Raw genomic sequence first — 13,773 nt, forward strand, 5'->3', positions numbered from 1 at the left:
TCTCCTAGAAACTTTTACATAACATGGCAGATGACTACCAAAATGCTGCAATCTTATCTATGTAGCTCAAGAAAGCTGTTCTACTGACTCTCACCCACTGTATTTTTTTGTCCACTGGGTCTTGCTCAATCATTCCACTTCCTACACCCCTTTGACCCATTCATTATTCTCATGGTGTGACAGCTAGGCACCTACTAACCAAGCTGAGAGCTCTAGGCTCCATTTGTTTTCTGGCTATAAGGCCTCATCAGCTCATTTGTTCTGTGGAGACAGACAAATGTAAGGCAGTTGGGAGAGGATCAGTCAGCCAGACTCAGTGGACACCCCTGAAGAAGGTCCTACCCCCAAACAGCTCCCCAAAGCTCAACAAATGCATACTGTGTATCTCCACATCCATGCTTTTGCCTGGGTTGTTCTCTACTATGTGCCATTTGTCAGTGTATGCTCAGAAAGCCAGGGCTCCATGAATCTAAAACCTAGTTCCCTCCTTGGTATAACTCAAAATTTACCATTATTTTTATTGGATTTTTAATTTGTAAAATAATCACAACAATATTTACAGTCAGAGATTTGTGAACATAATAAATTAACAGTCCTGTCGAAAAATGTTGCAAGAGAGATAAAACCACTGCTGTGTAAACTGATAAGTGAATTAAATAAGTAAAGCACACCAGAAGTCCACGGCAAGGATGGCTAAATAAATTAATTTAATGAATAAAATAGTACAGGAAAACAAAGATAAGCACTTTCGCATGTAGCTTCTTCAGATCTAACAAATAACACAAAAACACACGATGTTTAAATAACAGCTCATTATACAATGTATCCAATCACATAAGGTGCATCATCAAGTTGCTATGGTGTAATTAAAAGCATGCAATTACCAATGCTCATGCGCAATGTATATACATCTCCTAAACGTATTATCAAATGTATAACGAATAAAATGTAAATTAACACAAGGCATAATGACACAACTGTGTATAACTTTCAGTTAAAATAATTATCTAAAAGAAAAAAATCATCAATTGTTAAAAACCAAGAAAGTATACCATGGTATACACTAAATACAAACAAACTTAAAACCACCTCTTGAGCATATACGTGGCTATAAATAACATAACTAATATACCACTACCACAAATTATCAAGTAAAGTATATGGGGGAATCTGCATGCCTCCAATGTATAGACCCTATAAAACTAATAATAGGGTCCAGAGAGTGAAATGTATAAATATAATCTAGAATGTTACTTCTTAAGTGGCCTGGCTCTTAGTGCAGGTTGCACCGAAACATGTTCATTTAGTCCAGGTGGACAATGTGCTCCTAGTCAAAAATCCATCTCATCTCTGCTTGGTAGGTTCTATTTGTTAAAACACCCATTCTAGCATCCATTCCTACAACTTCCAATACTAGAAATTTAAATACTAATAATATTTAAAAACTTAGGGACAATTTTTTGATCATGAATTTAATGAAATTAGTACTACATCATAACTTTATTCATTTTGGTGGAGAATATTATAAGCAAATTTCAGGTGTGGCAATGGGGGCTAACTGTGCACCGACGTACGCAGACATCATTCTTTCGATTTGGGAAAGTAAATTTGTACTTAATAGTAGCTTTAAACAACATTGGGTAGCTTACTATAGGTTTCTGGACGATATTTGTATTTTTTGGACAGGGACCTATAGTGATATTCAGGAATTTATGGAATATCTAGCTTCCACAACAGATTTCCTTACCTTTACGCATCAAATATATGATGATAAGGTTGACTATCTGGATGTTCTGCTTAGTAAGACATCACAAGGGAGTTTTAAATCTAATATATACAGAAAGCCCACCTATTCTAACAGCTATATTCACTTCAATAGCCTGCACCCGTTACATCAGAAAAAAAGTATTGTGAAGGGGCAATACGTCAGAACATCACGTATGACGTCCGAGGATGAAGATTTCCTCACGGAATGTCAGAAATTGATGTCCATGTTTCAGGAGAGGGGATATCCAGCATGGTTCATCAGTCCAATTCAAGAACAAGTTATTATTGGTAGAAAAGACAGATATGCCCCAGTGTTAGGGGTAGGAACTACTTCATCGAGACAGGATAGGAATGAAAATACCAATGTATTTGAGCATGCCTTTATCACAGAATATAGTAGTAACTCCAACGACATCAGGAATATTTTGGTACAGGAATGGGAAGCATTCAAGGCATTTACAGATTTACCCAACCTGCAAGGCAAAGAAATCAAAACTGTTTTCAGTAGGGGTAGAAATATCAAGAGTTTGTTAGAACAGGTCCCCTACCAGAATAAAACAACACGTATACGTAAGGGGACATACAAATGTGGTACTTGCTCACAATGCCCTTATATTATACAGGACGAACAAGTGACTATTACAGCTTTAAATAGAGTTATTAAAGCTAGAGAATATTTCAACTGTAACAGTCAAAGAGTGGTATATCTGGCTATTTGCACACAATGTCCAGCATACTATGTGGGCAAAACAGAGCGTACACTCAGACGTAGGATATACGAACACATGTACGATGTACAAAAAGCCAACACTAATAATGCTTTGTACAAACACACCTTGATATGTCCTTCAGCCAGATACAGATTTTTTGTATTGGAGGGTATAGAAAAGGATCCTGGGGGGGACCATGGCAGGCTAGGCTGGAACAAAAGGAGACTCACTGGCAAATTTCCCTGGACTCAAATAAAAAACCGGGTCTAAATGACTACATTTCCATCAAGCCTATACTAAAACTTAAGGCCAGTATTGTATAGATATATTTTAATATTTAGAGGTTTTTAATATTGTTTTAAGATCATTAAGTAATATGTAGTTTTATTTATTTGACAATGAGAGATATATGTATGTGTGTTTTTTCATATCATACAGGTCAACTTTGTGTATATGCATTTTGTATGTAAGTTCCATATGGCAGAACACACGTCTAGTTAAAGGACACAGCTTTTATAATGGATATTGCTTTAATTTTTAATTGGAAGAACATGTGATTTGTTAAAGGTGCATTTAAACTAAGCATTCAGGAGCTTTCATTGTCTGAAGAAGTTGCATTCAGCAACGAAAACGTGTCTTACTTGTTGGAATTAACAGCGTTAATAAAGAAGGTTTATTTTACTGTTTTCACCACTTGGTTCTTGGATATTCATTGGCAAACATCCCTGAAGCTGTATTTGGGTTCTTTGTTGTCATTTTCAGCTTCCCTCAATTTGGTTGTTTTGCATCATCAAGTTGCTATGGTGTAATTAATAAGATACAATTACCAGTGCTCATGCGCAATGTATATACATCTCCTAAATGTATTATCAAATGTAAAACGAATAAAATGTAAACTAACACAAGGCATAAAGACACAACTGTGTATAAATTTCAGCTAAAATAATTATCTAAAAGAAAAAAATCATCAATTGTTAAAAACCAAGAAAGTATACCATGGTATACACTAAATACAAACAAACTTAAAACCACCTCTTGAGCATATACGTGGCTATAAATAACATAACTAATATACCACTACCACAAATTATCAAGTAAAGTATATGGGGGAATTTGCATGCCTCCAATGTATAGACCCTATAAAACTAATAATAGGGTCCAGAGAGTGAAATGTATAAATATAATCTAGAATGTTACTTCTTAAGTGGCCTGGCTCTTAGTGCAGGTTGCACCGAAACATGTTCATTTAGTCCAGGTGGACAATGTGCTCCTAGTCAAAAATCCATCTCATCTCTGCTTGGTAGGTTCTATTTGTTAAATCACCCATTCTAGCATCCATTCCTACAACTTCCAATACTAGAAATTTAAATACATGTGCATTACCTGGAATCTGCATATGCTTGGCTATCGCGCTGTATGTCATTTCTCTTCGTGCACAGTATATATGATCGTGTATTCGCTCCCTCACGCTTCTATTCATTTTACCAACATAGAAGCTCTGGTGTGCTGTGCAGTGTGCTAAATATACCAAGTCCCTAGTATTGCAGTCTGCTTTAGGAAGGTGTGTAAATGATTTATTACTAGTTGGGTGTGTAAATATATGCGATTCATCTATAAAATTACAACATGAGCATTTGTAACATTTAGTAGTGTGTTGTTCTATATTAGTAACTAACACTCCACTGGTAAATTTTGGAAAACATAACCTCTGGCGTATAGATTTCTTATTTTTGTATCCAAATCTGGGTCTGTCGCCCACAATGGAGGATATCTCTTTATTAGTGCCTAGAATGGTCCAATGTTTAGATATTATCTCCCTTATTTTCCTCTCCTCACTAGAAAATGTGAGACTAAAGAATGGGGCAGTATTTCTCTGAATATTAACAGCCTTAGGTCTTGTAGTTCTTGTAGTGTGTTTGGAATAATGGGGTTTAACCGTTGTTATTCTCACTCCTCTGACCATTTCTTGCATACTATTCACCTCATCAGTACGATACCCTCTAGACCTAAAATCAGTGTTTAGTTGTTCTAATCCTCTTTCAAAATCCCTATCATCGTTGTGTAAGTGACTAATCCGCATATCTTGCCCTTTCAACGGATTATGGAATACATGGCCAGGATGCATACTATTGCAGTGTACATATGTAGGTCGGTAACACTCCTTCCTATGTAATCTAGTATCTTTAGTATTATTATCTCTCCTAATCAATAAAACATCTAAAAAGTCAATAGAGACATCCGAGTATTTACATGAAAACTCCAAAAAGTTTGTACTAGTGTTCAACATATCAATAAACTGATGTAACTGCAATAAATCTCCTCTCCATAACAAAAAGAGGGCATCTGCAAACCGTCTATAGAAAAGAATGTATGACAAATAATACTCTGAAGCATACATAACATTCTCCTCCCATCTAGACATAACCAAATTGGCATAGCTGTTGGCACACAAAGTGCCCATTGCTACGCCAGATGTTTGTAAATAGTACACTTCATTAAAAGTAAAGACATTATTTTCTAGTACCATTTCAACTAACAAACATAAAAAATCCACATTTGTGAGGATGTGTAAAAATGACATATATAGTCTGTTAAATAATGAAAGAAGAAGAAATGGTTTTGTCAATTTAACTAGAGCAGAATAACGTGCTTTGAAGTGCCTGCAAAATGACAGTAATATCTCTATTAGACCAGCGGATAAGGGAGGACAGATAGTCATTATGGACAGGCATTTCTATATTAACAGCATAATTAATATGCTTCAAGATAATAGTACATATAGGTCTATAGATTTGGAAGCCATCCATAGAACAGGTGATAATATATGCAGATCACTTAAAGATTGTTTGGATAGTTCTTTACTCACTAATGAATTGTATACATATTTCTTAGTGGAACATCCCAGAATACTGGTCTTAAATGGTCTGCCTAAGATACACAAGGATGGAATGAATCCTCCCTTCAGACTAATTGTGGCAGGGAGTGGATGGCTTACTGAGCCAATTTCTATATATCTTGACAGACAGTTCAAACCTATTTTATCTACATGTAAATCAGTTTTAATTGACACAAAACACTGTCTAAATGATCTATTCATATTTGTAAATGAGAACAATGGTAGAGATCTAGGGTTCTTTGTTACTATGGATGTGAAATCCTTGTTCACCAGTATACCTAATAATGAAGGGGTACAGATGGTTAGAGATGTGTTAATAAGTAGAAATGTATATGACATTAAACATGTGGATTTTTTATGTTTGTTAGTTGAAATGATACTGGAAAATAATGTCTTTACATTTAATGAAGTGTACTATTTACAAACATCTGGCGTAGTAATGGGCACTTCGTGTGCCAACAGCTATGCCAATTTGGTTATGTCTAGATGGGAGGAGAATGTTATGTATGCTTCAGAGTATTATTTGTCATACATTCCTTTCTATAGATGGTTTGCAGATGACCTCTTTTTGTTATGGAGAGGAGATTTATTGCAGTTACATCAGTTTATTGATATGTTGAACACTAGTACAAACTTTTTGGAGTTTTCATGTAAATACTCGGATGTTTCTATTGACTTTTTAGATGTTTTATTGATTAGGATAGATAATAATACTATAGATACTAGATTACATAGGAAGGAGTGTTATCAACCTACATATGTACACCACAATAGTATGCATCCTGGCTATGTGTTCCGTAATGTATTGAAAGGGCAAGATATGCGGATTAGTCAACTACACAATGATGATAGGGATTTTGAAAGACGATTAGAACAACTAAACTCTGATTTTAGCTCTAGAGGGTATCGTACTGTTGAGGTGAATATTATGCAAGAAATGGTCAGAGGAGAGAGATTAACAATGGCTAAACCTCATTATTCCAAACACACTACAAGGCCTAAGGCTGTTAATATTCAGAGAAATACTGCCCCATTCTTTAGTCTCACATTTTCTAGTGATGAGAGGAAAATAAGGGAGATAATATCTAAACATTGGACCATTCTAGGCACTAATAAAGAGATATCCTCCATTGTGGGTGACAGACCCAGATTTGGATACAAAAATAAGAAATCTATATGCCAGAGGTTATGTTTTCCAAAACTTACCAGTGGAGTGTTAGTTACTAATATAGAACAACACACTACTAAATGTGACAAATGTTCATATTATAATTTTATAGATGAATCACATATATTTACACACCCTACTAGTAATAAATCATTTGCACACCTTCCTAAAGCAGACTGCAATACTAGGGACTTGGTATATTTAGCACACTGCACAGCATGCCAGAGCTTCTATGTTGGTAAAACAAATAGAAGGGTGAGGGAGCGAATACACGATCATATATGCTGTGCACAAAGAGGAATGACATACAGCGCGATAGCCAAGCATATGTAGATTCCAGGTAACGCACATGTATTTAAATTTGTAGTATTGGAAGTTGTAGGAATGGCTGCTAGAATGGGTGATTTAACAAATAGAACCTACCAAGCAGAGATGAGATGGATTTTTAGACTAGGAGCACATTGTCCACCTGGACTAAATGAACATGTTTCGGTGCAACCTGCACTAAGAATCAGGCCACTTAAGAAGTAACATTCTAGATTATATTTATACATTTCACTCTCTGCACCCTATTATCAGTTTTATAGGGTCTATACATTGGAGGCATGCAGATTCCCCCGTATACTTAACTTGATAATTTGTGGTAGTGGTATATTAGTTATGTTATTTATACCCACTTATATGCTCAAGAGGTGTTTTTAGGTTTGTTTGTATTTAGTGTATACCATGGTATACTTTCTTGGTTTTTAACAATTGATGATTTTTTTTCTTTTAGACAATTATTTTAGCTGAAATTTATACACAGTTGTGTCATTATGCCTTGTATTAGTTTATATTTTATTCATTTTACATTTGATAATACATTTAGGAGATGTATATACATTGTGCATGAGCATTGGTAATTGTATGCTATTAATTACACCATAGCAACTTAATGATGCACTTTATGTGATTGGATACATTGTATAATGAGCTATTATTTAAACATCATGTGTTTTTGTGTTATTTGTTAGATCTGAAGAAGCTGCATGTGAAAGTGCTTATCTTTGTTTTCCTGTACTATTTTATTCATTAAATTAATTTATTTATCCATCCTTGCCGTGGACTGCTGGTGTGCTTTACATATTTAATTCAATAATAAATTAACAAATTTCAACTAAACCTCACACACAAAAGAAAAAGCACCTATTTACAGGAGTGTCCATTAAACATCAACTCATTCAAGTTATTATACATTACATTAAATCTAAAATGCAGTTATTTTTGCTTATCAAGCAGATCTCTAAGTTTTGTCCATGCGTTGTAGCAAGAGGTAATCCTGGTTGTTCTTTACTTAATTGTAATGATTTCCAGGTGACAGACTTCAGTTGCAATATTTATAAATTCTTTGAAGGAGGCTGTAGATTTGTTTTTCCAGTTCTGAGTTATAATCTGTCTTGCTATAGATAGTATAGTCCACAAAATGCGATATTTCATTTTTTTAACACATATAGGAATAGGAGTGTTAAAAAAGATTAATGATTTAGATAAAACAAATTAATCTCCAAAATACCTGTAAAAAGTGATTAATGTTATTCCAATAAGGTGTTAAGATAGTACAGTCAAAAACATGTGTTGCCAATCCACTTTAAGTTCTTGTTTACATCTCCAACAAGCTTGTTTATGTTTGAACATTAATTCAGTTTTATGTGGTGGGAAGAAAGCAATGGTTAGTCACTCCAAATATTTTGAGTTATTGTAAAAGAGGAGACTAACATAAGAACAAAGTTGGCTTGCAGAGTATCAAATGATAATAATCAAAATTTGTTTTATTTCCTTTCTCTTAAAAGCAAAATTTGTAAAGTCTGGCATCTGCTATTTTCAGATATTCAAAATACTGTAGCATGGAAAGCATTGTGAACATGTTTTACCAGCATCCAACATGCCTAGAAATTTTACTGAGGTACCACATTTGCACTGGGGAGAGAGGGGGGCCTGAATAATCAAAATGAAACATACACATGCAAATTAATTTAAGCTATTTTATGATCTTGTAATCAGTTATTTACTTGTTATAATAATATTAAGCAGAACAGTTATACTTGTTGACATTACGATCCATTTTACTAAGGCAAACAAACTACAGAATGTAGCTCTCTAAATGGTTCTTTAAAACATTCCATTGTTACATTCTAGATGAAAACAGTTAACCTTGCATTTGTTCATTTTTAGAAGAAAACTATATAAAAGCTAACACAGTGTGATCTTTTCAAGGAAAAGCATGTTAATTTAGTTCATATTGAATCAAGAAAATCGAGAAGGAAAAGTTCTGAACTGGAAATCTTTGTGGACTGTGACTGCAGCAAAAAGGAATTCAGTGAGCTGGTTCAGCTATTAAAATGTCAGACAAGCCATGTAACTCTAAATCCTCCTGAGAAAACTTTGCCTGAAGAAGATGGTAAGAGACCTTTGTTGTATTTTAATGGAAAGTTTGCTGATGTGTCAAATTAACATGAATTAGTAAGCATATATAACATATGACAGATATAATTATGATGTCTGAGCAGTGATACATTCTCCAGCAGCAGTTTACATGCCATGGTTCATACAATCACTTAAGATGGGAAGAAGAATTCTCATGAATTAGTACATCTATTCTTTCATTGCCTGTTGCTCTAATGCTCTGAAACATTTTTATTTTTAAAATATATCAACTGTGAGTTTTTCCAGGTTTTCTCAAAACTGTGAAACTGTGTAAATTCTCTCTTCCTATATGGTTACAAGCATTATTCAAACCCAAGCTTCAGTTCGCATTCTGATTTCTCAAATATTTTTGTTAGAAATTGTATTTTTTAATTATTTTTTTAACTTTAAGATATGCCATATAGAGTATCATTGATGCCTAGTATTCTCCCTAACCTACGTTATGTGTACACTCCATTTAGGCTCAAGTCTAAATATTTTTCTTGGTGGCTAGTGATTCTCCCCACCCCCGATCCATGTTCTATTTAAGTGCCATTTAGACAGACTTATAGAAGTATCTCTGGTGTCTAGTGATCCCCCCAAACCCCTATTTCTGGCTTTGATCATTAGTCTAAGTGTGTCTGAAAGTATTACAGCCAACCCACCCACCCATACACACACATAGCTCCCTTCCCATCAAGTCACTCGCAGACACACTCAAGCATTCACCCACAAACACACCCACACACAGGGACACACACACCCCTACACACACACACACACACACACACACACACACACACACACACATGCATGGACACACACCCCTACACACACACACACACACACACACACACACATACACATACATGGACACACACACACGCATGGACACACACACACACACACACACACACACACATGCATGGACACACACACACACACACACACACACACACACGCACACTTGCACACCTACCTACCTAATTTACCTCCTAACTCCTCTACCTCCATGAAAGACACACGTTCACACATAGACTAACACATGTAGCCCCTAACATACACTCTTGCACACACTCATAATAGCACTTCACCATTAAACTCCCCAGCAGTTAACTTTTCCATGATGGATGAACATGACTAAAGGCCGTGTTCATTACTGCAAGCAGCCAGGAGCAGCCATGCTTCTTTATGCAGCCGATGAGCAATTCAAAGAGTGCCCTATCAAAGGCAGTTGCGAGGAGTGCACATGGTTGATTAGCAGATGCCTCTCTCCTCAACTGCCTCATTAGCATTCAGCATGGCAGAGGAGACAGCTCACTATGGTTTTGCACTTCTTCATGCAAAAGCACTGTGGATTAAAAAAAGTTACTATGTAAGTTTCAAGGCTACATACTACAATCTTTACTTTAGTCTTCCAGCTTGTACTGTTTTATTAGTGTGTCCATGGAACTATGCTGGACACTATAGCCATTTATACCTTGGTTGATTCAATCTTATTGAAATTTTACTGATTGCTGCAGTGTAGCTTAATTTTGTCTGTACCATTATTTTACTACATTTTTTCTCATGTCTACTTTGTTAAGAAGAGTACTTTGTCATTTCATAGTTAATCCCAAAGATTTATTAAATTCCATGCAGGAATAGTGCTATTCCTGCACAGAGTGGTTCATTTTAATGAAGAACAGCAGCGCGCCTTGCATATGCATGAAGGTGCACTGCTGTTTAACCTACATGGACACAAACTGTGAACGAGTGCAGGGGAGATGTCCGAGTAGTGTACGAACACTAAACATGCCCCTGCACTCAGAAAGTGCCGTACGGCACTTTCTAAGCCGAACTGGCATAATATTAGAGTTTTGCTCTAATATTAAGACAACATTTCAGTGTCTGCAGTCTCTGAAATGATAAAATGATCATTTCAGTGTCCGTGGACACTGAAATCAAAACGGCAATAAGGAAGCAATGCAGGGGGTGTGTTACAGGTTCTGTGACACACCCCCTGCATTGCTAAAAGTGCCATACAGCACTTTTGCAACCTGCTAAATCATGAAATGCATGCAAATGATCACATAATGGGAGATAAATCCCCCCAAAAGTGAAAAAGCACAAGCACAGCCCTACAAACATAGAAGGTTGATAGAGAACAGGTCATGCAGCAGCATGAATCACGTAAGGGTAGAAGTCTGAAAGCAAATGTAGGACAACATTCCCTCACAGCATGGTTCATGTTAACAAAGGCAAAATGATGGAGGGAATAAAACTACATTAGGGGCACGCCTGAAAAATTCCCCCACACACTTACAAAGTTGCTAGATAACAAGATATGTATTAGCAGGAGTCCCTGAAGGATAGAAGACTGAAAGCAAAATCAATGCCAGTATTCCATGATTGCAGTCCAAAGTAGTGGTCAGAACACCACAATACACACCCATATAACCTAATAATTTCATAATAATATATAACTTTTTTCCAGTAGCCTAAGGAATGTTTAAGTGTAGCTAAGTGGGCGTGCACTTTATGGCCATCTGCTTAGCATAGCTTAGAGATTTCATAGTAGCTAAATGCAAATAGACAATTACAATTTTCAAGCTAAGGCAGTGTAGTGGTTAGAGTTGTGGCTTTACTTGCCATTGCTCATGGTTTGAGTCCCAACAAAGGCAATTTGTTTTCCTGTATGAAAATAGTGTTAAAATTATTTTAGTAAACTTAAATTATGCAGCAACCTTTTTTTATCAACCAGGGTAGTGTAGTAGTTCCAAAAGTGAGATGTCATTGTAGAAAAGATGTGAAACCCCCATATAAAAATGAGTTACCCATACAGTATAGTCACACAAGAATATAATTTAATGAAAGCACATAGGAGGATTCATGGAAGGTAAACAAAATTATAATGTGTATATAAATATTATTTTATAATAAAAATTTATAAGTATAATATGCTTAAACGTGCTGTCATCACTCTGTTTCCATCAGACCCTGTTCTGCTGAATAAGAAAAATAGTCAGTCCTGCCAAGTCTCGAATCCAGGATGCTACCCTCTACAATCACAGCAAAATGCCACTACACCATCTAAGCTGTGAGAAACTGCAATGCTTTAGCAGTCATATCATGCATTCTAGTCATTTAACATTAATGAAAAAAAAATAAAAACAACAGTTCTAAGTGTCAAACCCATGACCCTGGGCACTATAGTCAGAAGAATGTACTACTACACCATCTGAGCTGTTGAAAGCAGTGTTGTTTTTTCAAACATATCATGCAATAGAGGCATACAACATTAGGGAGCAAGCTTTGTGGAACCAGTCATATAGACATATATACACATACACACACACACACACACACATATATATATATATATATATATATATATATATATATATATATATATATATATATATATATATATATATATATATATATATATATATATATATATATGTATATATATATATATATATATATATATATATATATATATATATATATATATATATATATATATATATATATGATGAAACATATATATATATATATATATATATATATATATATATATATATATATGAAAAAGTAGAGTCGTAATATAGATATACATATATAAAAATATAAAGGAAGGAAATTTTATATATATATATATATATATATATATATATGTGTGTGTGTGTGTGTGTGTGCGTGTGTGTGTGTGTGTATGGATGTAATATACAGTGCAGTTATACCTCAGAACATCCCTCTCAGCCTGTTAGTGCAAGAAACCTGTACAAAGGCTGTAAAGGGGGGGAATGGGCCAGATATAGGGACATATTTCAAATATTGCTGTTACAAATGAAGACATTTGCTACAGCAACAGGGTACATTTCAGCAGACAATTACTGAAGGATATGTGGATTGAAACTGAAATGTTATGTCAATATTTACTGACATAAATCCTTGGATCATCACCGTGATTTAGCAGACAAATACAAATAAATTGTGGAACTAAACAGAAGTATGGGCCAAACATCCAGACATTGTGTGAAAATCCTGGCAGTGGAGAGGTATGCTCAGAACCCATTAGTGCAATGAATATGGACCAAGCCTGGCAAAGTGGGGGGACAAAGACATGAAAATAGGGACATATTCAAAATAAGTCAGTAGATAGGCTGAGAATGTTGATGTAGTAATAAGGTATATCCTAACATATATCGACTGAAATATCACAATGCTTCCCATTAGTTACTGACCTCAATCCCCACATCATCCCACTGATGTGTCAGTAATACACAACAGTTATGGGGACCAGACCAAAGATATCGGCCAGACACCTGGACATCCTACAAATATGTGGACATAACACAACAGTAGGGAAACTACACTGAGCTACTGAGCAATGTCCAAACTACAATCAGACTGACATAACACTACCCAAGTCCAGCACTGGGGCTATACACATGCATTAACAAATATAACAGGCACTACAGTGATGTAACACTACTGGAAAACAGACACTGGTGTGAAAGTGCATACCCCAAAAATTTGCACCACAGTCACAGCGACATACCAGTAAGCAAACTGAAAGCTACAGTATAATGACTGTGTGAGCAACAAAATCCCATTTGCCACTCACACATTACCCCTACATATACTGCCCCAAGTCACTGTGTAGTGGGAATTGTGAGGTGTTATGGGGCATGTCATGGTCTGCATGTACAAACATATACAGGCGATAGGGAACCAGAAGCTGGAGCAGTATGCATAATCACATAGAAAGGGCCCATGACACTCATATGTACCCCCCTCCCTAC

The 13,773-nt window shown here is 35.6% G+C and overlaps 1 protein-coding gene across 1 annotated transcript in view; it reads left to right on the forward strand.

Moving 5' to 3' along the window:
* TPH2 (tryptophan hydroxylase 2) overlaps window positions 1-13,773 on the forward strand; it is a 471,178-nt gene that overhangs the window by 130,751 nt on the left and 326,654 nt on the right. The window contains exon 3 of the mRNA XM_044056995.1: window positions 8,795-8,978. Coding sequence (XP_043912930.1) covers window positions 8,795-8,978 — 184 coding nt within the window. The remainder of the gene's footprint in view (window positions 1-8,794; window positions 8,979-13,773) is intronic.

This window comes from Protopterus annectens, chromosome 15.part0, assembly GCF_019279795.1.
Source record: "Protopterus annectens isolate FY-2018-M chromosome 15.part0, PAN1.0, whole genome shotgun sequence".
NCBI lineage: Eukaryota > Metazoa > Chordata > Ceratodontiformes > Protopteridae > Protopterus > Protopterus annectens.